Genomic DNA, 27,996 nt, shown 5'->3' with positions numbered 1-27,996 from the left:
AATAAATATTTAAGCAAATATAAACTAAACATAAAATAACCCGTTTCCTTCTTGGATTTATTTCTTTGGGCATGGGCCACTGGAAGCAAACAATTTCTTTCTTTCTTTTTTTTTTTTTTTTAAATCACAGAAGAAATTCTATAGATAATCCAGAAAGTTCTGGGATTCTGGCTCAGCCTCTCCTGCTTGCACTGAAAGCACCTAGCACTGGCTGGCCTTCTGCCTCAACTCCCCCACAGTTACTAAGCCACACAGCTCCCTGAAGGGGGTGGTGTGGAGGAGACCATCCCGGTTCCCACTGGGGTAAAGCCTCCAACCTTCATTTGCAAATTCAATCCACCAGCAGAGATTTTCAGGAGTTTAATGACTCGCCAAGGGTTTATGTTCTCAGTAGCTCCTGCCATATGATAATCTACTTAAAGAAGCCCGCCCACCCTCCCACCCTTCCCCACTTTAGGGAGGGGGCTGCCCTCGGGCAGGAAGGTAACCTAGTCCGAGGGCGGCCTGCAGGTCCCAGGTCCACCCCCACAGTACCTTAGAGCCCAGTGAGGTGACAGCAGGCCCCGCCTGCACCCGCAGCTTCGCCTCAACCTGGAGTGCAAGAAGGGATAGGCCCAGGGTCCCCACTTCTATAAGGTCGTCAGGTCCGTATGGTGGTCCTTGGCCATTGGCTGCAAATGCTGGCCCGGGGCAGCTGAAGAGGAGCAGGAAGATGAGGAAGAAGACCTGCCCTTGGTGTTGGGCAGTTTGTGGTCTTTTTTCCACTTCATCCTCCGGTTCTGGAACCAGATCTTGATCTGGCGCTCAGACAGACACAGGGTGTGAGCGATTTCAATCCGACGGCGCCTGGTCAGATACCTGTTAAAATGAAATTCCTTTTCCAGTTCTAGGACTTGCTGTCTGGTGTAGGCCGTCCGGGAGCGCTTGGGCTCCCCGCCGGTGTAGTTGGGGTTCACTATGAGACAAAACATACAAGACAGCCAGGTCAGAGCCCGGCCACTAGTTAGGCCCCAGGCTTGCCTCTGCCCTCACTTCCTGGCGCGTCTCGCAGCCCTCGGGCCCCCCCTGTGCTCCAAGCTGGCCAGCTTCCTCCCTCCCGCCCTCTCCCTAAACATACACACACTCCCACCCAAGCCCTTCCATGCACACACTCCCCACGCTCACAGGTCCTCCTCAAAGGTTCTCCCTTGCCACTGGCCCACCAAGAGCTCGGTATCGCCAACATTTTGGAAAGGTCCTTGTTTTGCTCTGCGTTCCCTCTGCTGTGGAAATGGAGTCCTCCCCCCACCCCATCCCCATCCCCACCCCCTTTTGCGCCCACAGCCAAGCAGCCAGCCACATGGTCCCGGCCTGCTCCCTCAGCTATAAAAATTTATGGAGAGAGTAATTGCGGCGCCCAAGGAAGCTGCACAAGCCCCTACCCATTCGCAACCCCTGGGGTGGGGGGTGCAGGCCAAAAGATGCAAGGAGTGGTGCGGGAGGGCTGTGAGGTCGCTGCCCCCACTCCTTACCCGAATTCACGTGCACCTTCTTCATCCAAGGGTAGACCACAGCGGGCTGCTTGAGTGCTGTCCCGGGGGGCGGCTGCTTGGGGCCGGTGGGCTGGCTGCAGGCCCGAGCGCCAGGCAGGGGCGCAGGCGGGGGCGCTGGGCACCGCTCTCCCGGGGCACCGTAATGACTTCCCGGGCCGCTCGGCTCCTGTCCGTGACCCCTCGCGGGCAGCGCTGAGCCAGGCCCGGGCCCGCCGCCTCCGAAGGGTTGCTCGCCGAAGTCGGGCCGTGGGTAGAGCCCCGAGGGCTGGAAGTCGGCGCCCTGTGCACCGCTGCCGTAGTAGTCGGCTCCCTGCTCGCCTAGGTAGCCACCCTGCAAATATTCCTCGCACGGAGGAAACTTGGGGTCCACGTACTTAGAGTTCACCATATACGAACTCATGGCCATTAATTTCAGAAGGTAGAAAATACTAATTTTTCTCGTGTTGTCTTTTTTCTCCTTCCATTGGGCCCTCCTACTTGCTGTCAACTGAATAAAGTTGGGCGGCCATGTGACCAGGCCAGCCAATAGGAAGAAAGCATGTTTATCACCGGGTTGGTGAGCATCTCATAATTTTCACAAATTTAACTAAATAACATACGTGTAATCAAGTGACTTGCCATGCCACATTTGAGAGTCCCTGACAGATGCTAATAGAGTTCTAATTCTATCCCCGGGGTCCCAATTTCCGGCAGGTAATCTCGGCTTTTGTCTTCCACTGACTTTGCTAACCTCCCATGCCCTCCTTACTCACCATCGCCTGAAGCAGCCCCCAGAATGGACATAGTTCAAAGAAGAGTGAATTCTCCTACTGGGGTGCAAAATAAGGAAGAATGAGTGTGGGCAATGTGGCCTCCGAGTTGGGTAGAGTCCTAGGCAGGCAGGCAGGCTGCCCGGCCAGCTGGCAGGAGTCCTGGACTCTGACATACAAAGACCTGTCTTGGCTTTGTCTTCATCAGGGTCACCCAAAAGTTACCAGAATCTGGCGGACCTGAATTGAGTTAGGCAATGAGTAACCACTATGCTTTTCTGCCAATGCGCAGGCTGGGGTGTTTCTAGTTGAAGTTGGATCTTTCTGCAGGAGGCCCTCACAGTTCTGAGTCTGGTGGCTGAGGGGTTGGGTCATATTGGGATGGTGGGGAGGGGGACCTTAACCTTGCCTAAATGTACCCCAACGGTCTCCGATGGCCTATCTTTCAGTTTGTCTTCTTCCCACACAAGGGCAGGTGAGCCCCATTTGGGTACCTTTGTGTCTCATGCTCCTTCAGAGCAGGGCTTCTGCTGGAGCTTTCTGGCCTTTCACCTCACTCTCTAATACCCTAAAACCTGGCTCTCTGGCTTTACACTCAGACAACCACTTGAGCACCTACTGGAATATCTATAGGAGTTTCTCCAGGAAAAGGCTGTACAATTTCACCAGGCAAAGTCGATCATCCTGGAGTCTAAGGTAATGAAAAAGAAAGAGGTGGCTTGCCGGCTGGGCTGCCAGTACTCTCCGCGCCTCAGTCTCTGGCCATGTCGGAGATATATGAAGTTTTTGCATCGACCATATATTCCCCTAGAATCGAATCTGTGACTATGTGGGTACCACACAAATTCGGTTCTACAGGGTATATATAGACAACGTTACAACCTCGGGTCCTACCCAGAGCAGACATTCAGGCAGCTGCCAGACCTGATCTCTTCAGCACAGCCACCAGGAACTCACCAAGCCTGGCTTTCAGAGATGGTGCAGGTAGGCTCGGTGCATTTCTAAGTATTGCTGCTCGCTACAGCAATGAGTTCCCTCATCGGCTTGCCAGGATGGGGGCCACCAAGTAGCTGAGCAGCCAGGACCTTCTTCTTCTTAAAAAAAAAAAAAAGAAAAGAAAAGAAGGGGAGTTTTTTTTTCACCCCAGAGATGGCGGCTTAATTGCCCCTTCTCAGAACCCAAATCTCCCGCCCCCTTATCAAGTGGTATTTCCCAAAAAGAAGCAAAGGCCCTCAGCAGCAGAAAGGGAGTTTTGAAAAAGGCAAAAGGAATAGTCTTCACCAGAACCTAAGCCAAGTGAGTGGTCACAGCTAGTCCTCCTAGAATTCGAGCATTTACCTTTCTGGGCCCTCAGCCCCGCCGGACTTTCGGATCCCGCTGCTGCTGCTTCTGCTGCTGCTATGACTGCTGCTGCAGACCCGGAGGCAGGCGCTGTTTGCGGCCACCGAGCCTCCCTGGGCTGAGACTGTCGAGCTAATGGTGAAGGGCAGGGCGAGGGGTCATTCGAAATCATTTACAAACATATCACAAAGTTTCATTATTTTTGCTTTGCCGACAGCAGCACAGAAGAGTACAAAAGTTCGCGAATTTCGCCGCCCCAGCGCCTCCGCTGTCCTGGGCTTGCCCCTCAATTCAGGGCATCAAGAGCCCAGATGCACTCTGGGGCTGGGCTGATTTCAGGGGCAGAGGGATGCCCTGGCCTGGGCCGAGCTTATGGATGCCTGATAACAGATTGAAGATGTCCACATTTCTAAGTATTGTTTTGATCCCTTCCTATATAATTCGAAAAATCACTTTCAAGCCCCATGCCTTGATTTTGATGGGGTGGGGCAGGGAGACTCCCCTCATCATATCTGGCAAAATTAGGTGCTCACTTTGACCCTGTACTTTGCCCTTCCATGCCCTCCCACCATCTTTCACTTCCACTATTTTGCAGGGATTTCCCAGGTGTCAGTTCTAAAAAAAAAAAAGGGGGTTAAAATCCGTTTGTTTAAAGACTCTCCCCAGTTTCTCCTAATGCCAGCCCTTTCACCCATGGACACGTTGACAGGCCTTTCTGGGGACACTGGGCCTACCTCTGTTTTACCCAGACAAATTGGGGAAGTCCGATGGGTTGAGTGAGGACCAAGATGAGTACACACATTTTCATATTTGTTAGACATTGTGACCTGCATTTCACCTTATTGCTCGACTTGTTCAGACAGGTCAAAGCCAACAAGTTATTGATGAACAAAAGCGTTAAATATTCACCTCCCTCTCAACTGCCCATACAAATGCTTTTGATCTCTCCGGCTTTTTGTGCTGTGGGCAGCTACAAGGCGCCAGCAAGCAAGCAGCCTCAGCAGAGATGAGCCCTCACAGCCAAGGGTGCCAAGGAAGAGGGCAGGGGCAAGGCCAGAGAAAGTCTGGGGAGTCCAGATTTTTCACCATGGAGCCTGGTTCACTGTGTGCAGGCCTGGTTCATAGAAGGAACTACAAGCTGTAAAGGTCTTCACTTCCCTGTTAGCTCAGCCTCACCAGGGGCCCAGCAAAGAAACCTGGCCCTGAGCCCAGTCTCAGCTTCTCTGACCAGGAAGGGAAGACATCTCACAAGAGAGGGAGGATGCCTGGTCCCTGTGGTCCTTACCAATCTGCTACTGTTCCATTAAAATTAAACTACCTGTGGTTTGCAGTGAGTGGCAAGCCTCTACTATTTCCTTGACTCTCCTTCTAGTGCCAACCCTTCTAATGACACCCAGAAGATGTCACCAGCATTCTCAGCTTCAAACTTCAGAGCCAAAGAACTGGAGTCCCTGCCTCTGATCCCACCCAATTCCACTGGACTCTGGAGTAGAGTAGAAATTCTTCAACTGCAGCTAAGGAGAAACGGAGGGAAAGAGAAAGTACTCTTTTTGTTCACCGGGTATCCCAAACTGGGACCCACACCAGTGAAGCTAGGACCCAGAAAGGGACAGGAGAGGAATGTCTACATAAGCTCAGAAGTTGTAGCCCTTCCTGGAAACAGGCCAATCCAACACACCCAAGACCATCAAGGGTTATATGTTTGTTTTTGTCTGTAATAAATCAAATTTTAAATTAAAACCTATATACAGCAAGAGAAGGCTGAGATAGACTGGGCAGAGAGAATAATGGCTGGACAGCAGAGAGGGACCCCCGTTGCCTTGGTGTTGATTGGGTCAATTCTAGCAGTTGTGGATGCTGGCCCGCCCGTAGTTCAGTTCGTTGATAGGGTGGGCTGCTAATTAGCTGCAAGTCTGCTGCACCTGTGCGAGCCAGAGAAGCCTGGCAAAGGCCTGTATGGTCCAGAGAGGTCCGGGAAGACAAGGGCGGTCCCCTGCGGTGCGTTTACTTGAGCAGGTGACTGTGAACTAGGTCCCAGAAATACTTCCTAAAGGGTCAGCCTAGAGCTTCCATCCCTCCACGAAGCGAGTCCGTTTTGGCCTGGGGAGGCAGCGCCACTCCGCTACTCCTTAACCCTCCCATCACCGCTGGCGCGGACCTTCCGCCCACCTCCTCCCAGTCTTAGCACTACCCTTTCGTTCCTCGGAAGAAAAGGGAAGGTACTTACAGTGGTTCTCCCTCGTTCTCCCTGACGCTCCAAAACCTGTTGCAATGAAAGTGGGGTCTCTCAAATTTCACAGGACAATAAAGCATCCATAGGCGACATGCAGAACGTGACAAGGCCCAGACATTCCACCAATACCTAGAACTCCTTGCTTCTGGTGACCGCCTTCGGGTACTGCACAAAGTTTTCCTCTGATAGCATCCTCAAAGGCAGAGCTAAGGGCTATGGGAGTCTGTCCTGGTCACCTACCCTACTTCACGCACCCTTGGGCAAAACCCAACCAGTTATACGGCCTGACTCAGACTGCCTGAGGCAGGGTTTCCCCAGGGGGGAAATGGGAAGTCAGAAAATAGGCCTTTGTGCATTTCCTTCTGGTGTGGGAGGGTGGGTGCGAGCCCACTGGTGAGAGCCTGCAGACATTCTATTTGTCCCGACCCCAATTCTGCTCCCTCTGGAAACAGTTCAGACCTCCTTTTCCAGTTTCAGGTTGGTTTTTAATTCCACCCCAGCGTCCAAACCTGCATTCTCCTCAAAGAGGAGGCATGGCAGGCAGGGACATATTTTTTTTTTTCCATGTCTCCAATTCAAAACAGTCATTTCCTTCCGAGGGGAAATGAGAACCCAAAAGATAACCAGAAAGGGAAATTGATGTGTTTAAAGGAAAATGATCTAGATCTTACAGACATGGTCTAAAATATGATCTCATTCTATCTGTTTGACATTAATTTTTTAAACATACCTGCAGGAGAACCTACAGACCGATCAAAGAGAACAGTGGTTCCCAGGGCACTCATGTCCATCTTCAAGTTTTTAGTCTTCTAGGAACAGAAAGAAAAAGAAAAGGGGGGGCAAACCCCGCTCTGAACTACCTCAGAGGTAACTCATCTCCACACCGGTCCCCTCTCCTCCCCACCCCCCATCATTGCTTTCTTCCACTTTTAAAGTTGTTGCTCCACTACTGAGAGGCAAGTGTAAGTCCTGCTTTTGGGGTAGAAGGCCCTCACTTCCCAACGTTCCAGGTATACACAGGAGAGGGAAATGCCAAGACCCCCCATTCAATTTATTAAGTTAGGCTTAGGCTAAAATTAAAATGAACTTCAATAGATAGGCTTTCCCCAAGCAGAGAAGGCTGGGCTCAGACCCCCTGCCCCACAACTCTAGAGTTATTGTGGACAAAGTAATGAGTGACTTACTGGGTTTCTTTTCGTTGGTAGAGAAGCTTAGAGGAGAGCTGTCTCCTGAGCCCGGGGCGCTGGCTGGAGCCTCTCACTTGCCTATCGCTGCTACAGGAACCAAGCATCTGCACTTGTATGCTCTTAACCTAATTTATGGTGGGAATTATATTTTGGCTTGTCAACTCTCAAGCCATAAAACAAAGTTTATTGGAATCACGTGCTTATAAATAGCCACTCAGGTCCCGGCTCTGCAGAACCATAAATAACCTTTGGCTTTAAACTTTTATTCACTAAATAAAGGTTCACTGCAACTGTTCCCTTGGATTTAAATAGTTCCAAATATCCAGAATGCGAGAGAGGTCATATTCATATCAATACCCCGGGCTTTTCAACTTGCATCTTTTCAGAGAAAGCTGTTTAAATTGGGGGATAGTGCTATTTGGACAAGGCTGGTTGGTAGGCTTGTCCTATGACTCTTGGGCTGCATCCACTGTGAGTACCATCACCGCCTTTATTTCAATCATTTTCTAGCATTCGATGTGGTAAGCAGGAAAGACAAAGGCTACTTCTTACTTGCTTATCGCAAAAGTTGGAAATTATTTTTGAGATTTTTTGCTTGATTCAATAGGGAAGAGTGGCCAGGGGAGAGGCTGGGTGGCCTTGGGGGTGGGGAGGCAGCTGGGATTAACACTTAGTGTCCTCTGTATTGTTGTGGATGGGGCTTGGTGAAAGTTGAAGATTGCCACATGCCTAGGGGTTTTTATAATTTGCTCAGATCTGAAAGAGAAGCCTTTGCAAGTGACCAAACTGCTTAAAACAGCAAGACTTGAGGTTTGGTGAAGTGAGAAAGTGGAGAACAGGCCCCACCGGACTCTGGCGAGTAAGGCTCTGAAGAGCCTTAAAGCAATAAAGCAATAAAACAGCCCTGGTGTGAAGGGGCCGGGTGCGTGCGGGGTGTGAGGAAGCACAGGAGGCTCTCAAAGAACCTGAGCCCAGGAAGTCAGATGTGCACAACCCCACTGTGTGCCCAAGTCATTTAGCTCAGTGCTCAAGGGTCCCTGAAGGCCCACATCTGAGTGGGCTCTTCTGTAACTCCTCCCTACTGCTGGCCCCCATCACAGGGAGAGCCTAAGAAAGAAGTGTGGGACTATCTCTGTCTATCCTGCTGAGCAATCCAGGAAAAGGGCTGGACACTCCACACAGAGAATGTGGCTGTCTCTGCTTGTGGGAGACATGAGAGAAGGGAGTGGGGAATGGCAGGAAGTCCCCCACCTCCCAAGAAGAGGCACAAAAAAAGAAGAGAATTGGCCCCCATCACCCTCCATTGGCCCTACAGAGGTGCCACAAACCTTGTGAAAATGTGTGATTTTTTTTTTTTTTGCTACTCTGATAAAATAATGGATGTGCTGCACAGATTTGTAAAACACACACACACACACACACACACACACACACACACGTTTGATTTATAAATCAAATGCACTAACAACCTTTCCTATCAGAAACCCCACACAGCCCAGAACATTCTTTGTATAAAGATCTCTTTGCATGCTAATTTCCAGCCATTTGCAAACCCACTTCCTGATTTGACTCTCATTAGCCAGAAAACAGGGGGTTGTTAGTTCAGACACTAGGGCAACCTTTTATTCCCTCTGACCCTTTAAAAAAAGAAAAAAAAGAAAGAAAAATCCCATCAGCCATGTAGAAAGACTTTTGTGGGTTTTTGTTTTGTTATACCAATCGGTGGCACATTCTTAAAGTAAGTAGAGATAATCCTTCAAAAACTGCTTTTTGGTAGCACTGGATGAGCAATTTTGAAGTGAATGCTAATCACCTGAAAGAGATAACAAACCGCAGGGCCTGGAGAAAAGTTTTCATTTTTAGGATAAGATGAATCAAAGGGTATTTGACTTTCCAAGCCACTGTGATGAGTCCTTTGTAAGGAGGCAAGAGCCGGTTAAAGACAAGCCTTGAGACATGGTGGATGGATAACAGTGCCCGGTGTCTGGCTGGCAATCAGTAGTTACTTTTTATGGATGAGAAATGATGAAGAATGATGCCTGAGACATGCTTGCAAACTTAGGTTCCACGGGAAGACGGAGCCTACTCTGGGTGTTTAAGGGAGTGACAGGAAATCAGATCAGGTGTGAGAAAATGGAGGGGGGGGGAGGGGAGAAATACACTGAGGCAGACATCTTTGTTTTCTGATCTTAGAGCTCAAAGACAAAGTGATTAAGAAACAAGTATGCATCTTCCTCCACCCCTTGCCATTGCATCACACCTCCAGTGGCCCAGGTTTTGTGAATGAAAGAGAAAGAATAGGGATCTGGCAGAGAGTACTAGTGTGCTCCAGGTTCCCCAGGGCTTCTCCACCCCATCCGCTGCCATTGCAACTCCCAGTAGGAACTTGGGAGTGCTAGACAAGAGCCCAAACTCTGAGCCCCAGCCAACATTCTGGCTCCCAAGGACTTTGAATGTTGGTAGTTGTTCCAGTCGACAAGGAAGGGAGAAAAGAGGGTAGCCTTCCTGCAGCATCTGTAAGGAAGCTGGGCAGTGGTGGTGCAGGCCTTCATCCCAGCACTTGGGAGGCAGAGGCATGTGAATCTCTTGTGAGTTCAAGGGCAGCCTGATGAGTTTCCAGGGCAGCCAGGGCTACAAAGAGAAGCCCTGGCTCAAAATAAAAATAAAATAAAATAAAATAAAATAAAATAAAATAAGATAAACCAACAAAAACAAACAGGAAACCAACAACAACAGCCAGCATCAAAAAGGAAAAAAGAAAAAGAAAACCCTGTAAGAAATTAGTTTCCCAGTAAACTGGGTATTGCCTCTTCTCATTTAGCTAGAGCCAATCCTGAGAATTTCTTCCCCGTGGCCTTCCATGATATAAGGTCCCCTATAAGACTTCCCCAACCCAGATGTTCCCAGGAAGGAAAGAGGGAAGGAGTCCCAGAAGACAGCATCAGATATTTCAGGCTCAATACAGGTCAACCTTCAGTACACCCTAAAGAAACTCATGCTAATGTTGGCTCAGTAAGAGTCCTGTTGCCCAGAGAGGATGCTGAGAACTCAAGCTAAATGTTTGCACATCAAGCAGGGATGGATAGAGTGAATGAAGCCTTGGTTGAATCTCTGGCTAGAGACACATTGAACAAGGAGTCTGCCCAGGATTTATGCTTAAGTACACAGGCTAGGGTTAGAGCCAGAGAAGAACTGAACTGGGATTTCTGAACAATCGAGAAATGTGATTTTTGTCCTCCTGGCGCTACTACTGAAGTTTCTCTCGATGGAGCTGCTTACTAGTTTAGAGTCCTCTGTAAGGAAAGGAAGACCCTAAAGGGAAAAGCTCTCAGTAGGATACAAGAACCTTTCATGGTGGAAAAGGGCCTGGAGGCAGGATGTCTGACTTGGGGTCAGAGGCTAGGACAGGCTTTAGTGGTTCCAAGAAGAGTATCCTAGTGCTAGAGAGGACTGGCTGGTCTGGATGACATGGGAAGTGGATGGCCTGTTGGGTTGCTCCCTTAGGCTATAGGCAAAACTTCACAAAGCACAAACTGGAGGGAGAAGAAACTCTCTATGTTTTCAGGATAATCTGACCCAGACTCAGATTGTACTCAGGTGTAGTCAAGAGATGTAGCCTGGAAAATGGTGGTGGGAGCCAGAGCTGAAGAGGTGGGAACCTGGTCTCAGGAAGTGTACACATGTGTATGTGTGTGTGTGTGTGTGTGTGTGTGTGTGTGTGTGGTGTGTGTGTGTGTGTGTGTGTGTGTGTGTGTGTGTGTGTGTGTGTGGTGTGTGTGTGTGTGTGTGTGTGTGTGTGTGTGTGAGGTTACAACCTGAAGTGGTGTTCATGAGATTCTTCATAAGAGAGGAGAATTTCAACCAAGCGCAGAGGCACACACCTACAACCAACCCTCACTTGTGGGAGGCTGGGGCAGGATGATTGACAGTTTGTGACAAGTTTGAGCTTCGCAACAGGGTCCTATCTCCAAATTTTTGTTTGTTCCTTTCAAGGAAATGGAAGGACCTTGGAAAACTTGAAGGATAAGTCCTTCCAAAAGCACACTTTGTCACTACCCTTGCCCAAGTTAGGACTTGGGTTTGGCCATGGCCACGATGCCTAAATCACAGGGTTCAGGTAGATTAAGCTAGGGAGAAGGGCCTGGCTTTTTCCTTTCTTACTCCACCCCATTCACAGTCCAGGTGACTAGGATGCCCTGGGACTGTACAAGAATGACCCTCTGGGTGGGTGCGGCTGACAGGACAACAGGGTGATGCTGAAAGGGACTAGAGGACCTGACAGTGAGCTTAGGAGAGACTGCAAGCCCTCCCAAGAAGTTCCAAACACACCTACTGGAGTGTAAGGCCACCTGTTAAAGAGCCAAGAGAGCTTTCCTCCTGGGTACTAGACACTGAGATCTGAGAGGCCATTGCCAATGACACCTGACCAAGATTTATTTTATTGCTTTGTTTCATTGAGATAGGGACTTGCTAAGTAGTCTAGGCTGGGTTTGAACTCCATATGAAGCCTAGGCTGGCCTCAAATTCAAATGTTGATCCTTCTGCTGCCGCTTCCTAAGTGTGGGGACTATAGGCATGAACCATCATGTCCAGTTTAGGTCTCTTTTATCCTGTATAGAACTCAAGGATTTAGTGAGAAAATAAGCTAGTTTCTTTTGCCTGGAAAATCCAAGGTCTTACTTATGAGAAAGCGGGGCCAATACCATTAATGGTGTTAAATGTTTATGTGCCGAAGCACTGTTTTAAGTACTTAGCTAATAAGTATACTCAACACAGTTAGGATTGTGCTCAATATAAAAGTAACATGGAAGTAAAAACTAAGACATGTGTGGTGGGCTTACACCCCATGGTACCCTGGGGACTGCCATAAGGATTGCCATAAGTCCAAGGCCAGTCTGGTAACATAATGACATCCTGTCTCTAAAAAAGTAAGATCCTCATAAGAACTCTTGATGATACTCTTTCTATTCCTACTTTCAAAGAAGGAAATGAGCTCAAAGACATTGTCCTGCTCACTGAAGGCCAAGCATCAAGCAAGTGTAGGGTTTGAATTTGAACCCAATTAAGCCTGAACTTAGTTTAGAACCTGCTCTTGGCACTTGCAAAACCCAGCGTGAGGAATGCATAGACCCCGTAATTTCATGCATAAAATGGAAGAAATTACTCACCTATAGTGTGGTAACTAAAAAAAAAAAAAAAAAACACAAAAACAAAAACAAAACCCAGATAGTCATGATTGTAACTCCAGGGGCTTTGGGTATGCCCAGTGTAGACAAAGAAGAAACTCAGGACCAGGAGAATAAAGAGCTAAGCAGGAGACACCCTTAACCCATGGCTCTCCAACCTATGTACATATCTTCATTGCCTTGGGGAGAGTGTTTTCAGGATGCCTGGACACTGCTTCTTGACATTTGAATTCAGGGTGTTTGGTGTGGAACCTAGAAACCTCATTTATCCAGACATTTGGGCTCACACAGACCTCTGAGAATCATTGCCCTAAATTAACAAAGAGGGGGACATTGCTAGGGGTCAACTGAGGATCAGTGAAGCTGGGTGAGTTGTCACCTTTGAACGGAGACCAGCCGGCGAACCACACAGTAGGCCTGCGACGAGCACAGTGGTGAGGCAGGAGTGTTGGGGACAGAAGTCCACACACCAGCATGATTCGCAAGCTATGGGGTGCAGGTGGGATTGCCTCAGACTTTCAGAGAGTCAGAAATGTGTCACAGGGCCCAGGCGCTGTTCTAAATTAGCAGGAGGAGGTCAGTTGCCTTGCTAGAAAGGGTCTCCATCCATGCTGTGCTTCCCCAAGCTGCCTGTCCTGGGTACTAGGAACTTGGGACAAGTGAAAGGCAAGAACTGAAGCTGTTCATGGGGTGCTGCTTCTCACTGGGGCCCTGAGGTTTAGGAACAGCTTGCTCTATCACAAAATCTGGTTGCCTGTTCCTAGAGTACAGAATGAGGAAATAACGCCCCCTCTGGGTCGCCGAGGGAAACAAGGTGGCCTTTCACCCCGGCATCAGTTTTCAGGTTCCAAAGACCTCAGAGATGCCTGGTTGAGGGCAGCTGGCGGACAAGTGATCACACCACCCACCCTTGTCTGATGCCACGCACGCTGAGCGCTGAGCGAGCTGAGGTGGAAGGCGGGGCAGAAGAACGGGTGGCTCTTGTGTCCTCCCATTCCCCTCCCACCCAGGGCATGGGCGGCATCGGCGAAGCCAGCGAGACGCTTGTCCTACAGCGCCTCCTCCTGGACAAAGCTCCAGACAACCGAAAAGGGACACCACCAGCCCTAGAAAACCTAGACTAGGCACTTCCTTCCTGGGACATCAGAAGTTGATTCTGCCACGTCCACTGGAGAGGCAAAAAGGAGTCCAAAAGTCCTTGAGGCTACCTCTTACCGCCCCACCCCCAGCTCAGACAACAAGCCTGTGACCCAGAAGCGAGCATCTCATCTCTCCTTGATTAGGTGAGGCAGGAGGAAAATCCCTCCAGTTTGTTTGTTTGTTTGTTTGTTTGTTTGTTTATTTATTTACTTATTTGTTTATCTGATTGCTCTCTGCTGAGCCTGAGCTTTAGAATGTGCTGTGCTGGTGTTCGTTACAAGAACGATCGTCCCGAAGTTTGTCAGTTTGAACGGGCACCAGGAAGAAAGGCCTTTTCCCAGAGCCGCAGCGCCAGTCTGAAAAAAAAAAAAAACTATTTCTGAGGGTCGTGTGTGTGTGTGTGTGTGTGTGTGTGTGTGTGTGTGTGTGTGTACACCTGGAAAAGAAAAAAATTCTACTCACTACTAGCTCATATTTGCAACCTATTTCTAGTGTACAGACACATTAGGGTGGGGTGGTTTAAGTCTAAGATTGAAAGTAATTGTAGTCAAGGGTAAAGTCGTGGCTATCTTTAGATGAAAGGAAGAAACGGTGAGCAGCAAAGCCTAAGGAAGGGGTAATGGGTCTGGTTATCTCCTCCTATCGCTCCCTCCCCCAGTCTGTGCAGTACTGGGTCAATCCCTGGGCTGGGCTATTTCACTGCACATGCGCTGGGCGTGCGCGGCCCCGCACTGCAGAGGCTCTGAGCGATGCCGCCTCAAGCACAGTGCCGGGGGTTCCAACGCACACCACTCCAGCGCCTGGCTGTGGAAGGACTCGAGAATCCTATCTAAAAGAGGCATGAAACACGTGGTTTTCTTTTGCAGGAAAATCTGAATTAATGCCTCAAATCAATCTTTCTAGTCTGGTTCAATCAAATCAACAAAATCTCCATGTTGCAGATGGACACTCAGTGTTGTCTTTGAATTAGAATTTTCACATATGGGGTGCAGCTTCTCCCTGTCATCTGTTAACAGAGAGGGGGAACACCACCCTGGGTTTAGAGAGCATAATTTCTCCTCTAGTTTTGCAAAACTATCAAGTCTAGGAGATACTTTCCTTTGAAACAATGGTATCTATTTTTATCATTTCCGAAAAAGTGCACCTAAATTGGATTTAAATCGGAATTCCGAGTTCTTGGTTGCTTCTCCACAGCTTCCTGTGCCCCCGAAAACCCTCACTGGCCTCCGCCGCACTGCGACAAGGCCGTAAACACCTCTAACAGCTGCCTGCCAGCCCAGGGTGAAATACTGTCTTTGTTCCGGTTTCCCCTGCCTCTTGGACTCAGAGAACAGAATTCTGGCAAAATATACGTATTAGTAGAAAGATATGATAGGAAAAAGACGGTTGATTTTCAGCCAGTTTTCTTGGCTACGTTTGTAATAGCGAACTTTGCTTTATTTCCTAGACTTTCCAGAGACTGCACTCCCAGCTCTTGTGTCCACCCAAGAAGAAACCAAGGCCAGGACATTGGCTCCCCAGTCTATAAATAGAAGTTTGGACCCAGGACGCTGGGAGTTTTGCCCAGAAACCTCTAAGGTCTTAGGCTCCGAATAATCTTTAAATTTCGTTTCTTTTTCTCTCCGGTTTTCTTTCCTTTTTTGTTTATTTTTTGTTGTTAGGTTCACAGAGACAATGAAGGCAGTTATGGCGGTGTCAGCCTCTTAGCCTTTCCTTGTAGAGAAAATGTGCGACTTCCCAAACGTTTATTTCTCAAGTGGCAACCAACCGTTTCTTTCCAATAAGCTTTGAATATCACCACGAGGCTCACAATGATACCCTACATCCTCCATGTTTGCACCTGGCACCACCTTCCTCTGTGTAATCAGAACCACGTTCTTCACCGAAACACGCTGGGCCACCAAACCCAGGAAAAAGCAGCTGAAACCCCAAACCTACAACTTGGCCAGCCGAGCATCCAGCCCACCCCAGCCCCACCCAGCCTCAGAACTCCAAGTCCACCCCCAGCCCCACCCAGACTCAGGCCATCAAGTCTTTGAGCCCCACCCAACTTCAATGAACCTAGCTAGCTGCAGGGCCTATGGACGCAGTCAAGGAGCTTGTTTTTCCAAAGGGAATGTTTCCTCTTACTCTCAGCGTCATCAATGTGTAATAGGGAACTGCTTACAAGATACAGACGCTCCGAATAAAAATAAAATAAGAAACAAAAACCCACTCCAGAGACAGTGAGCCCTCTGAGTTACCGACCCAGAACAATTCTGCAGACATCAACTGGTCCTCCATTTTGAAATGAGAGTGATTCCATCCTTAATTACTAAAAACACCTTTCTACAAACATATCACCTATTGTTCACAAGTATTTGTACAGCCAACACTGTTATACTGGAATATCTGGGCAAACAATAAGGATTTGTCGATAAGCACGTTGGGGACTATGGCCCACCGCCATGTGCAGTCTTATGCGCAATGCGGCAGATTGTCTAAGGTTTCAATGTTTCCCTATGTGTTCCTGAAGGAACAGGAAATAGGGGTTTCAAAGTGCATCGTCAAATGCCATCCAAAATTTTGGGGAGTGAAACAACATTATGTTCTGCAAAGATTTTCTTTTTCTTTCTTTCTTTTTTTTTCCTGTGTGTTTGGTTCAGTAGTTTCGAAATAAGGGAAATATTGCAGTATGGTGTTTATTGGAAAATGGAAAAAAAAACACAACGCATTTGGAAAGCAAAAAGATCTACTCTTTCATTACTCTGACAAATGAGAAACACACGCGATGTTTGAACGCCGAAATGCCTCACATTTCTCAAATATCTATTGGGTTTATCCTAAAACCTGTACCAGATTTTCTGATATTACTTCCCATAGCAAACATCCATTTGTGACATAAAATAGTCCAAATTCACCTGACACATTATCAGATGCAGGAAGAACCTAGCTTGGGTTATTATTACCATTTTCCCCTTAAGAATTAGAGAAATGTTTTTAAATAATTAAAGCGTCTTTATACACAAGGCCCAATAAAATATAGATCCTAAAAATTGGCCTCACCCATGAAAGACATCCTGAATACACCGAAGTCTCCCCACCCCCACCCACGACCCAACCCTCGAAAAACACCTGTTAACCTAGGGTAGTTCTGACCACCATCAAACCACAGAAACACGGTATTCTATACCATACGAAACCTTTACTGACCCCACCCCTCACCCCCCAGCCCCAGCCAAGCTGAGGAGTCCAGAAACCATTTTCACATTCTTCTTCACAGGGCGGATTGGGGGAGGGGAGCTCGGGATCTGCGGGTTTCCAAGTCAAGGGATCTCTGAGGGGGTGGGGTGAGGTGAGAGACACGAAGGAGTCCCCAATGCACTTTTGAGCCTAGCAGGACCCTACCTCGAGCCCCAAGGGACATACTTTAGGGACGAGGATGCAGAGAGCGATCCCCAGGTTCTTGAATAACGCGGGGAGCTGGGGAAGTGGCACCCATTGCCCGAGGCGGTGGAGCGGGCAGCTCCTGCGCCAGCAGGGTGGCTCTTACCCGGAGGGTGCCGAACTGCGGGCGGTCGGCCCGGACTGTGGCTGGAATCCATCCGGCGCTGCCCGGCTGCGCTCACCATCCTCGGCAGGTTTGGGCTCATGTTGCTGGAGGGATCGGGTAGGAAGCTCGGGACCAGGGTTGAAGCAGGCGGTCGGCTCCCTGCTGGAGTGTGAGAGGCGGCTGGTGGCTCGGCGCCCGGGGCTCCTTCCGGGCTCCCCGCCGGCTCTGGAAGCGGCCGCAATCGCGACCGGGGGCGAGCTGCGGTGGAGTCGCGGCGGGAGCCCAGGCCGCTGCGGACCACGCGATCCCGCAGCCGGCGACTAGAGCCCACCTCTGCAGAGACAAAGGTTAGAAAAAGAGGGGGTGAGGCTCTGGGAAAGCAGAATGCGGGGGCAAATTCGCCTGGGAAATCAGGAAAAAGGCCGTGAAGGCGAGCGGCGCCTGCACATGACCAGCCGCAGCCAATGACGACCGCAAATAGGTCATAAAAAGGTCTATTACCAAGTTGTAAATTTTCTTCAAACAAAAAGGAATTTACTGCAATTCCTTGCGGATTTTGCACATACAGCTCGCGAGCGCCATGTTTTTCCTCTTCTCTTTCTCTCTCTCTCTCCTCTCTCTCCTCTCTCTCTCTCTCTCTCTCTCTCTCTCTCTCTCTCTCTCTCTCTCTCCTTACTACCTCTCCTCTTTTTATCTTCTTTTCTTTTCCTTTCTCTTCGGAATCCCTTTCCTCTCTTCTCTCTCTCTCTCTCTCTCTCTCTCTCTCTCTCTCTCTCTCTCTCTCCTCTCTGTGTGTCAGTTCTCTCTCGTTCTGTCTCTGTCTGTCTCTGTGCCTCCCCCCCCCTCTTTCACACACACACACACACACACACACACACACACACACACACACACGCACGCGCGCACGCACCACACCTTTTCTAGGAATTACTGGGCATTTTTGGTTTTGTTTGGCTCAAAACGTCTGTGCAATTGGCCGCCATGTGGGAGGGAAATGAGACCAGGCAGTGCTTAAGCTCCGGGGATGTCATCCCACAGCGCCTCCCCCAGTCCCAAGTCTGCCCCCCCCCCCAACGTTGGTCACTTGGCTACTCTCTTCCTCTCCCTCACAAAAAAACACTTGTCCAGAAGGAAAGCAGGCACTCTCAGTTTTTACCCGCTCATTTCAGGAAAGCCACATCCCAATACTTTACCCAGAAAACGGGGCTGTTTAGGCCAAGAGAGCACATTCATTTGCCACTTGGCTCCAACTTAAATTAGGGTCCCTCCCGCCTCCTACGTGTTTCTGTGGTGGGGGAGCAACCACTCATCCCAAAGGCTGTGAATGGTTTGGGATACTTGTCTACCTCTCTGAAATACCATTTTGAGCACCCACGATTGGGCTTTTAATCTATTGCCACAGAAAGGAAATTCCCCCCCCCCCCCATCCCTCACTTTAGGTCCTCGATCAATTCTTGCTTATTGGGGAAGTTAGTACTAGTCCTCTCTGCTCTTTCTTCAATCATTTCAGCCCCTGGCCTCCATGTTTGACCATTGAAAAACGCTCAATGCAGCTCTGGGAAGGGAAGGAGTTTTATCTGTTCTTGAAAAGAACAATCTAGGAAAAAAAAAATTCCTCAAAGGTTGGAGTGGTATCACCTTTGTATTGTCAGTGGGAAGCTCTCTGGGGAGCTCACCTGAAAGTCAATGGTATTGCAGGTTCCTCTCAGGAGCACTGCGACCAGAGCCTGCCTGACAGGGACCACTATCCTGCTCAGTCATTTTCAGAACAGTCTAGCAAGGTGTTTCTGAGTATCCGCATTAGATGTTGGAGCTCTAAGTTACTAGTGGAGATGAACTGAAGCATAGCGCCCCTTTGTGCAGGTCATTTGTATCCTAAGAGAAAGTTCTCATGAACTTGGATAATTTTAATTAAAGGGTTTCTGCCACCATCTGTCAGCAAAATTCTTAATTCTTGAAAAGGCCAGTGGGCTCTAATTTTGCTGGTCCATTAAAATGGTTTTTTTTTCCTCTCTCTTTCCCTTTCCACCTCTAGACACCCAAGGATTCAGCAAACATCCAAGATATGGAGGAGACACTAGATGTGAATTCTTATGCAGTGAATTAAACAATATGTTATTACACAAGGAAATGGGCAAGCTGGTGCTTATTCCCTGGTCGATACACATAGAAGTGGGTAAAGAGATTGTTCAATTCTAAAACATTCTAAAAATTAATCTCAATTTGCCTCTGTATCATCTGCCCTCTATCCAAATAAAAGCAGAGCTTATCCCATGCCCTTTCAGCCTGGGGGAAATGAGGGATGGGGAGAGACTGCAGAGAGAGGCAGCCATGTTGTGCTGTTTGTCTGCTGTGCAGAGGCAAGCAATAGGACTCGGAAAATGGAATCCTAGAACCGACTTTTCTCTAAAAGGGAGGAACCACCACACCCTCTTTTTGTCTGTGGCTCCGGTGTTGTCACTCAGAAGGCTTTTCTCTTGTAGCCAGTGTTCACATTGAGGGGCCCTTGATTTTTGTGGAATTACAGACTTTGCTAGGTCTCAGGATAGAAAAGCGCCACCTGGTTTTACAAGGTCTCTGGAGGTTTATGTAAATTTGTGCAGCAAAAAAAAAAAAAAAAAAAAAAAAAAAAGTTCCTTTCTTGCTGCAGTGCTTGACTGTTTACAGAGCTGAACCAATCAGAAAGGCACCTTGCCTGCTTCCCCACTAGTCCCTCCCCACTGAGATGGCATCAAGGGGTGGGGGTCCAACCTTGATGAGAGGAAGAGAGGAATGGGGGAGGGTAATTCCTCAAGGTCTTTATTTGGAAACCTATGCTCTTTGGTAGCTGCAGAAACATTCATTTTTACATTTATTATCAGCATTTTCTGTATGTGTAAATCTATGGTTCAGGGGCCAGTGTGGCCCTAAACGAAGGTGCATTTTCAGAGCTGCAAAGTCTGTCAGAATGTCAAAGATGTGGTGTTTTTACCTTATTTTCTATCTTTGATTTCTATTCCCACTCCTTCACTCAGTAGGTCCTTTTCCTAGTTGAAGCTTGTCAAATTTTAGTTTGAAGAGTGATATTTGGGGGAGCATTCTTGAGTTGGAGATACCAATTTTTTAATTTATTAATTTTTGTTATATGTGTACAAATGTTTTGGCAGCATGCACGTAAGTGCACCCCATTCCATTTCCTGGAACTAGGCTTGTGCATGGGTGTGAGTCACCACATGGATGCTAAGAACTGGAGCCTTGATATTCTGCAAGAGCAACAAGTGCTCTAACTGCTGGGCCATCTTTCCCACCCCAGAGAGAGCAAAGTTTAAAGAGTCCCTTAAATCAAAAGCAGTTGGAGTTTAGCCAGTGCTGGTCTTCAGGTAGTTTATGCCCAAGGCTGTTTTCCAGCTGGGCTCTCAGCCCAAGGCGTCCTTGCTCTCTGTTCCAGCTAACACAGACAGCGATTGGTTCAGGCAGTACACAAGAGTACGCAAACATCCCCAAATCCAACACTGGCCTTTGCAGCTGTCTGCTCTGTACAAATGTTTAAGCCTTGGCCACTCCTGATTAAATCATCTTTCCGGGCTTAGGTTGACAAATGTCACAGCCATGGCCTCTTCCCTGGGTGGAGAGTCAGGTGGTGACTTGCCTTTAACCCAGCCAGCACCAATCCTACTGCTATCCACAAGACAGCAGACAAACCACCCACTACCGCCTGCCAGTGAGCCTGGTGCAAAGCTCAAGAGCCTTCTTTTCTTACTGATGTCATAGAAGCCAGCCTGGAAAGTGACAATAAAACAAAAACCACACTCATAAAAGTAAATGTGGCTAGAAAAAGCAGCCACAACTCAATGTCTACTTTAAAGTATTGCCATTTTTTCCCATGAGAAATACATTTATTTGTATTTCTCCTTTCCTTCCTTCTTTTCTCTACCCCCACCCCCATATAAAAAAGCAGCTGCATGAACAGCTTCAAATGGGAAATGGATATCCTGTTAATAATAGATGCCAAACCCCAGCTTCAACTGGGAGTCTTTGGAATTAGGCTGTGGTGTAACCTGGACTCTGGGTCATCAGGCCTAGGACTTGACTTGAATCCTTTTGAAGTTCAAAGCTGTCACACTATCATGCCAGAATTATTTAATGAAACAAGTGTGGATAGTTAGTTCACTCTAGGAGGCCTCCATACCAATACCACCACCACCACCACCACCACCACCACCACCACCACCACCACCACCACCACCACCACCACCAAACAGGTTGGGAAGTATATAACCCACACCCCACACCTGTTTGTTTATAAAATAGAAGGCTTGACTAAGTCACCCCCTTCATGTGAGCCTTAGCCACATGTTTGTGACTGGCCAGAATGGTGTTCTCTGAGACGAAAGAGCTCTGCTCTTTATGGAGGTACATCTCTTTATTAAGGAGCTATGCTCTGGAGCGGCTGTTTACACTCAGGGCTCATTTCCAATCTGTGAGGCCACGGATTTCCTGAAGAACAGCAGAGGGTGGACGTACCAACCGACATCTGAGATGCATACAGCAAGCTGGCTTACAACACGGGAGCACAGGAGCAGTGCAAGAAGGATACAATGAATATGGCACCTACTTGACAAAGCAGAAACACAGAGCATCGAGACCTAGAAACCCCAGGCCATTACAAGCAGGGTTCAAAAAGAAAGCAAGGCCACTTGCCAGAATGAATAGTTAGTGAAAATATTGCAATTAGTTTTCAAGTATTAATTCTCTAGATTATTCAATGGCCATAATTTGTATGGACTACAGAAGCCCAACTAAATGTCGACTTTGACATTATCCTCAAACTCCTGTCACTGGACAACACTCTCCCAAGTTTAAGGAATCGGCAGCCTGGACAATACATTGCACTCTTCAGCTAATGTGCTTTTCCAATATTTGGCCCAGACTCTTCCCTGACAAACATTTACAAAAATGCTCAAAGAAACCTCCTGGAAGTGAGCCAGAAGACACCTGAACCATCGTTACAAAAGCAGAAAGAAAAATATAAATAATACATTTAATCAAATAATAAAGTAAATATTCTGCAGGCATAATTTTTAAAAACATTATTAATAAACTTCTTTTAATTTACTCACCATAAAGATTTAAAATGTTCAAGTGCACTTGTTTGATTAATAAAGCATTTTATATTCAATCATCTAGCGCTGATCATTAGGAAGTTTATGTTGTTGAGGCAAACCACCAGCTCAGACGTTAAAAATTACCATTATAAAAATATAGCCACAAGGTCCGTATCAAATTACCCTTCTATAGGACAGCTCAAGGACTGCTTCTATGCGATACTACAAACTATTCTCTTTAAAAACACAGAAATCCCTTTCAAAGCGCAGAAACCTCAAGAGCAGTGACATTAAGGTAGCTTGAAACACAGGTAAAGTCCGTTTCCAAAACACAAGAGGGAGGACCGGTGGTGTCCACCAGTATATACTTATACTGATCATCAGTCTTAATAGTCTGTGGTAGAAGTGTAAAGGTAGAGTTTAATTTGTGGGGCAGCCTTCAGCTCCGTCTTCTTCCAGCCCCGAGACTTCCTTTTTGGGGTCTCCATCCTTTGCCTCCGGCCGGGACGCAGGAAACTTGTCTTTGTTGTTCTCCTTTTTCCATTTCATTCTCCTGTTCTGGAACCAGATTTTTACCTGTCTCTCCGTGAGGGCCAGAGTATGGGAGACCTCGATTCTCCTCTTCCTGGTCAGATAAGGGTTAAAAAGGAATTCCTTTTCCAACTCTAGGGTTTGGAAGCGACTGTAGGTTTGTCTTCCTCTCCGTCTACCAGGAGCTGCTGATTAAAAACAACAACAAAAAGGGGGGGGGGGAGGAAAATCAACGTTTTTTTGTTTTTTAATGGTTGATTCTCTGAATGCTGTTGGAGTTTTCTGGAACGGGCTTAAGAGGTGAAATACACAGTGGTCTTTAATTCTCATACAGATATAGGGTGTGAGGCAAGAGAGGCAGAGACAAGCTCTTCACAATTATTCTGCCCCCGTCTTTACACACTTTTAAAAAGTCTGTATTAGTTTTTGTACAAGAGCCACATTGGCTACACCAGAAGGAAAAGGAAGGGGAGAGGGAAAGGACAGGGGAGTTTTAAAGCTAGAACGTGAGATGAAAGCAGATTTCTCCCTTTCTCCCCTCCTTAAAAAAAAAAAAAAAAAAAAAAAAATAGCGCATCCCAACCTTGTGGTCTCATCCAGGGAAACATTTGAGAAGGAGACGAGCTCTGATTTAAGTGGTCTGGGTCCTCGCCAATATTACCACTGGACGATTTACAGTCAGGATATTGTACCAGCTCGGCCTCTTGCTGGGTCGTAAAAATCGGCTGTCTCTGTAAGTTATCGTATCCGTAAAACTTCGCGGGCTCCCCGTGACAGGCAATCCCGCCGCAGGGGGGAGGCGGCGGCGGAGGCGGAGGGTGCGGAGGAGGTGGGGCGGCCTGGTAGGCAGCGGTCGGGCTGCCCGCGCCGGCGTGGAAGTAGTCCTGGCCGGGCCCCGGGCCGCCCCCTCCGCCGCACCCGGGCGGCGGCGACGGGTGCGGGTGCGGGTGCGGGTGCGCGTGCGGGAAGCCGGCGGCGCTGTTGCCATAGAGCTGCAGGGCGGCGGCGTGGCGGCCGCTGACCTCGGGTGCAAAATGACAGTCGTAGTAAGTGGGATTGATGGCCTCGCCCGCCGCGGCCGCCGCAGCCGCCGCCGCCGCCGCGGCCGCCGCCTTGTACTTGGAGTACAGCGGGTTCACGAAGTACGAGCTCATCGGGGCGGCGGCCGCCGGCGGCGCGGAGCCGGTAAGGGGCGCGCCTCAGCTCGGTCGCGCCGCCGCGGGGGCCTCTGGGGCGGCTCACTCGAGCCCGCGGGGGCCGCCGGGCCTCGTCGCCCGGCGAGCGCTTCCCCCGCCCCGCTCAGGCTCGACCGTCCGGCCGCCGGCCGCTCATGCCTGGCTCTCGCGCCTCCGTCTCGGCCTCGCGCCGCCTCCCTCGCGGGCCACGCGGCCTCGCCCGCCCCCGCGCGCTGCTGCCGCCGCCTCCGCCCCGCGGGCCTCTCCCGGCGCGCGCCTGCTGGGCCGCAGTGGAACCGCGGACGCCCGGGCGACCTGCCCCGCGGCCTCCAGTTTCCTCTCCGGCTCCAGGCGGCCCTAGCGCACCCGGACCAGGGGAAAAAAAAAAAAAAAAAGAGTGCGCGCGGCCCACGGGGGAGACGCTTAGGCTGGGGCTGCCGAGCCCCCGCTCTGCAGGGAGACGAAAAGAGAACACACCCTCTGCCCGGTGCCACCTCTCACCTCAGCCCTCCCCCCCGCCGCCCCCTCCCAGCGCTGTCGCCGCCGCCGCCGAGGCTGCCGCCCCGGTGCGCGCCGGCGAGGCATTTTCGCGCCCCGCCACTGCGAGGAGAGGGAGCGAGATGGGGGGCGAGATAACCGCGCGGAGGGATCCCGCCGGCGGCGAAGCGGCCCCTGCGCCGGACGGGACGCCGCACGCCGGCCCCGGGATGCCTCCGCCAGCCTTAAAGGGGGCCCATAAAGCCGCACTGCCAAGGGCTCGCGGGGGGCCCCCCGGGTCCGCAGAGAGGGGGCGCGGCCGAACCTTAGCCTTGGGCCAGGCGGGGTGGTCACTCCCAGGAGGCCTCGGAGCAGACGGTCTCTCCTCCAGCAAGGCTCCTGGATCTGCCCAGCAGAGACTGGCTGTGGCTTTTTTTTTTTTCCTTTTTCTTTTTGCATTTCTTACTGTGGACGAGCGAGGTTGACGGATTGATTGGTCCTTGCATTTGTTTGGGCCTAGCTAAGTGGTTTTGATTAAAAAGCCACAATCCAGCCTCCGAATCCTGACCTTATCAAAGCGAATCAAAGTCCTGCTTTTTCCAGCCAAGCAGGCCCTGTGGAAATGAGATGTACATTTACCCTTGACGCACTGCATGCCTGGTTGAGGCTCCCAGGTTAATTGATATTTAATGGAAATCATGCCCATGAATATAGTTTCCATCATTTCACCCTTGATAGACGTCAGTGTTGGCCACAGGGAGGGAGGGGGAGGCGAGAGAATGTGGGAAGGGGACATGAGTGTCGCTGAGAGAGTGAAGAGAAGAGTGGCAGAAACGTTCCCAGTGGGAAGAAGGAATCATGCCGGGGTGGGTGGCATTTCCTAGGGCAGGGCGCAGGGCTCCCGGGTCCCAACCCAGGCGCCCAGACTCGGGCGGGCTGTGGTCCCGGGTGGAGCGCGGCGGGGGCCGGGGGATGGGGCAGGAGAAATTGAATTCCTCAGTCCGCTTTCGGACCGTGCTGGTTCCAGGCAGCTGCAGGCAGACCTTCCCTGTCCTGTGCTTAACGACCTTAGCTCACACACCACTGGGAAAGAACTGCCAGAGACTGGATGCAGGCCTTAGCATAAACTTGATTTTCCCGAGAGAAATAAAGAGAAGGCTCGGAAGTCAAGAGAAGCCTGGTTTGTGGGCGTTAAGGAAGAGACGCAGTGTCATCTGCAGAAGTCCAGGATTAGCATCTTCTGGACTAGGCAGTGCCCTTACCGTGGCACCTGTGCAAATCTGCGTGGCTTTACACCAACAATCGCTTCCCTACACAGTCATCTTCCCCCTCTCGTTTGAATATCCAATAAAAATATATTGATATTCTTATTCTCCCTCCCCCTCTCATCTTTCTACCCCCTTTCCTCTCCCTCCCTCCCCCTTTAGGTGCTGAACCCTTTATCCTTTGGGATAATCCGGTGCCGGGAGGACACCAGGCTCTCTGATCTTGAGGACAGACCTAGAAGATGCACCCCAGCTCACCAAAGACTCTCCAGCTTACACTAAATCACACCGTGCTGACCTCCCACGGCCAAATACAAATGCCTAAAAACCCAGATGGACTCAAAGATTCAGGAGGCCAGAATTTTAACGACCTTCCATCCCTTGCGGGGGTTGTTCAGCCCCTGTGGAAAGAATCGCGAGGTCAGTCCGAGAGGTCTGAATCTCCTTTTTATAAATAAGGTCATCATAGAAAGGCATTTTCGTTAGTAATGTATAACTCAATTATTTCGACAAGGAATAGCTAAAAGTGGTGAAGGTAAACAAATTATTGATGACCCTATAGATGATAAAGACTTGTGTTATTAAAATTTACATTAGAGAGTATAGGGGACGTGTTATTGGGGGTGGTCAAGGGCAAGGGTGTTTTATTAGGTTTCGTTTTTCTTTCAAGTATCCTTCAAATGCGAAGTTTAACAACTGATTCTGACTTTTTAGGATTTGAACTTCTGCCCTGCAAATGTGCAATGAAATGATTTTCTTTTCAATAAAGCCTTGGAGCAAAACTCGGTAACTGTGCCCTTTTTATTCTACTGTTTGGCCTGGATGTTCAGGGGAACGTGGGTGTATTTGGACATTGACTGAATGAATAGGTCTGGGAATGGAATGGGGGGGGGAATTTTGAGGACCCAGATCTCAGTAACACACGGCACTTTTAAAAACTCCATATATTTGGGAGGTTGCCCATGAATATGGCCGTCATTTCTACAGATTCAGGCCTAATTTTTAAAACACAACAACACGTTTTCTCTGATGGCAAAATAATGTGGGTTTTTCAATGTTATTTAAGCATTCTGTCTGTTGTCGGAAAAGAAGAAAAGCTGGTTAACTTCATAAATATCTCTGCTTTTACACATTTCTGTTTTGATGGACTGCATTTACGGTTTATAATTTCTGCACAACGGTTCAGATTTTCTGAAATGCTGACTGAACCAAAATTTTATGCCTTACTAGCACGGCTTGAGAATTTAATAGTTCACGTTGTTTATTTTTGTTAAATTTATCCTAATTTAAGATTAAAAGTAAGATTGTAAATATTTTTAATCAAAACCTTCCTGCACCACAACGCTAGCTTTACGAGATCAGAAAGTGGAGCAACAGCGCTCTCTAGTGGCCAAATGCGGTCGCAAGCCAACCGAGTTTGATTTTCCTTTCATTTGGCTCAAACCAATTCTAATCTTAATTCTTTAGTTTGACTTGGGTTTGGACCGCTGACATTAATACTGCTTCATCTCTTTGACTGTCAACAAGTCAAGTGCAGCAACCATGGGCTCCTGAATACAGAGGAAATTCTCATTTGTGCTCGCAAGAACTTGCAAGTAGCGTGTTTGCCAAAAGCTTCCAGCCTGTCTTTTGCCAGACACCGCAAGTCCCCCATTCTTTAACCTCCCAGCTGTGTTTTTTAGGCACAATTATAGGACAAGCAAGGTTTAACAAAAATCAAAACTTTAAGAATATTAATTGATGAGACTTTTTTTTTTTCAAAGAAAGCAGACATTTTGACAGCTAAAAATTTTCTGGAAGTCAAATATTATTGTTTTTCTCCTAAAAGCTGTTACTCACAACATTAAATCATCAGTATTTGCTAATTCAACTTTCTAATTGTAATGTTTTGGGCCCATTAAACTGGATAATTTGGGGTGGATTAAAGTCAAATTAGAAGCTTTTGCTACATCTCGAGCGCCTGTCCGGAAAGTCCCTGTTGGGCTTATGTGTATTCAAATTTCTCCAGACAATAAATGAGATTTTTTTTTTTTAGGTTGTATAAGTGACAGACTGAACCGAATTGGATAAGCGGTCTATTTGTCTTTTTAAAAAAACAAACAAGCATTACCAAATCAGTGTGTTTCTTGCTAAATTTCTGTCTCTCATTTTCAGAAATGTTTTTGCCAAGTTAGCTTAAATGACTGTATCTGTAATAAGTGAACAAACTTCTATATTTTTGTCTGAAATTTGGTGTGAAGAGGGGTGTAACTCCCCCCTTTCTCACAAGACATAATTCTAAGAGATGCTTGCTTGAGTAAATGGCCCAAGATCACTCCAGGCCATCTCAAGTAACAGCAGAATGACATTATTGTCTCACTTTTATTATTAAAAGAACCAGATAGATCATGGCCACAGTCAAAATATTAAAGAGCTACCCGCCATAGACTATCTCTAACGTTCGCCCCATTTTAAAATTCAGAAATATATCACCTCTCATTTTTATTTTCTGGATGCTCACACCTCGCTGGGGGGCTTCTAAGCCCTTTCCTTCTTGGTCTAGGTCTTGTTTATATTTTATTGTC

At 48.6% G+C, this 27,996-nt stretch overlaps 3 protein-coding genes, 2 long non-coding RNA genes and 1 other non-coding gene across 9 annotated transcripts in view; 2 read left to right on the top strand and 4 right to left on the bottom strand.

Annotated features, from left to right (window-relative positions):
• Window positions 1–17,224, bottom strand: part of Hoxd3 (homeobox D3) — a 36,279-nt gene extending 19,055 nt beyond the window's left edge. The window contains exon 1 of the mRNA NM_010468.2: window positions 16,901–17,224. The gene's annotated coding sequence lies outside the window, so the exon portion shown is untranslated. The remainder of the gene's footprint in view (window positions 1–16,900) is intronic.
• Hoxd4 (homeobox D4) lies at window positions 57–7,239 on the bottom strand. The gene is made up of 6 exons (NM_010469.2): window positions 7,040–7,239; window positions 6,586–6,664; window positions 5,850–5,885; window positions 3,239–3,754; window positions 1,512–2,341; window positions 57–955 (listed from the first exon to the last, which is right to left on the bottom strand). The coding sequence occupies exons 5-6, from the start codon at window positions 1,936–1,938 to the stop codon at window positions 630–632; spliced, it is 753 nt and encodes a 250-aa protein (NP_034599.2). The 5' UTR covers window positions 1,939–2,341; window positions 3,239–3,754; window positions 5,850–5,885; window positions 6,586–6,664; window positions 7,040–7,239; the 3' UTR covers window positions 57–629.
• Window positions 3,080–3,147, bottom strand: Mir10b (microRNA 10b). The gene has a single exon (NR_029566.1). It is a non-coding gene; the product is annotated as a microRNA 10b (primary transcript).
• Window positions 13,087–19,173, top strand: Hoxd3os1 (homeobox D3, opposite strand 1). The gene is made up of 3 exons (NR_027899.1): window positions 13,087–13,511; window positions 14,816–14,946; window positions 18,936–19,173. It is a non-coding gene; the product is annotated as a homeobox D3, opposite strand 1 (long non-coding RNA).
• Window positions 17,159–26,214, top strand: Gm38462 (predicted gene, 38462). 2 transcript variants are annotated; one of them, NR_164327.1, is made up of 2 exons: window positions 17,159–17,247; window positions 25,595–26,214. It is a non-coding gene; the product is annotated as a predicted gene, 38462 (long non-coding RNA). The 2 variants fall into 2 exon arrangements; NR_164328.1 differs by lacking the exon at window positions 17,159–17,247 and adding an exon at window positions 23,616–23,700.
• Hoxd8 (homeobox D8) lies at window positions 21,284–24,602 on the bottom strand. Of its 3 annotated transcripts, NM_001290731.1 has the most exons (3): window positions 24,493–24,602; window positions 23,099–23,246; window positions 21,284–22,703 (listed from the first exon to the last, which is right to left on the bottom strand). In NM_001290731.1, the coding sequence occupies exons 2-3, from the start codon at window positions 23,121–23,123 to the stop codon at window positions 22,405–22,407; spliced, it is 324 nt and encodes a 107-aa protein (NP_001277660.1). In that variant the 5' UTR covers window positions 23,124–23,246; window positions 24,493–24,602; the 3' UTR covers window positions 21,284–22,404. The 3 variants fall into 3 exon arrangements, with proteins under 3 accessions (NP_001277660.1, NP_032302.2, NP_001277659.1); NM_008276.3 differs by lacking the exon at window positions 24,493–24,602 and having other exon boundaries at window positions 23,099–23,728; NM_001290730.1 differs by lacking the exon at window positions 24,493–24,602 and having other exon boundaries at window positions 21,284–22,700; window positions 23,099–23,728.
• Window positions 26,215–27,996: the final 1,782 nt, after the last annotated feature.

This window comes from Mus musculus, chromosome 2, assembly GCF_000001635.26.
Source record: "Mus musculus strain C57BL/6J chromosome 2, GRCm38.p6 C57BL/6J".
NCBI lineage: Eukaryota > Metazoa > Chordata > Mammalia > Rodentia > Muridae > Mus > Mus musculus.
Note: the sequence above shows the minus strand (reverse complement) of the source record. Positions and strands in the feature narration are given on the sequence as shown.

Coding starts and splice junctions, on each gene's coding strand:
- Hoxd4 (NM_010469.2), bottom strand. CDS start 1,938: ATGGCCATGAGTTCGTATATGGTGAACTCTAAGTACGTGGACCCCAAG. Junction 956..1,511: donor GAAGGTGCACGTGAATTCGG/GTAAGGAGTGGG, acceptor TTTGTCTCATAG/TGAACCCCAACTACACCGGC.
- Hoxd8 (NM_008276.3), bottom strand. CDS start 23,669: ATGAGCTCGTACTTCGTGAACCCGCTGTACTCCAAGTACAAGGCGGCG. Junction 22,704..23,098: donor TCCCTGGATGAGACCACAAG/GTTGGGATGCGC, acceptor GTTTTTAATCAG/CAGCTCCTGGTAGACGGAGA.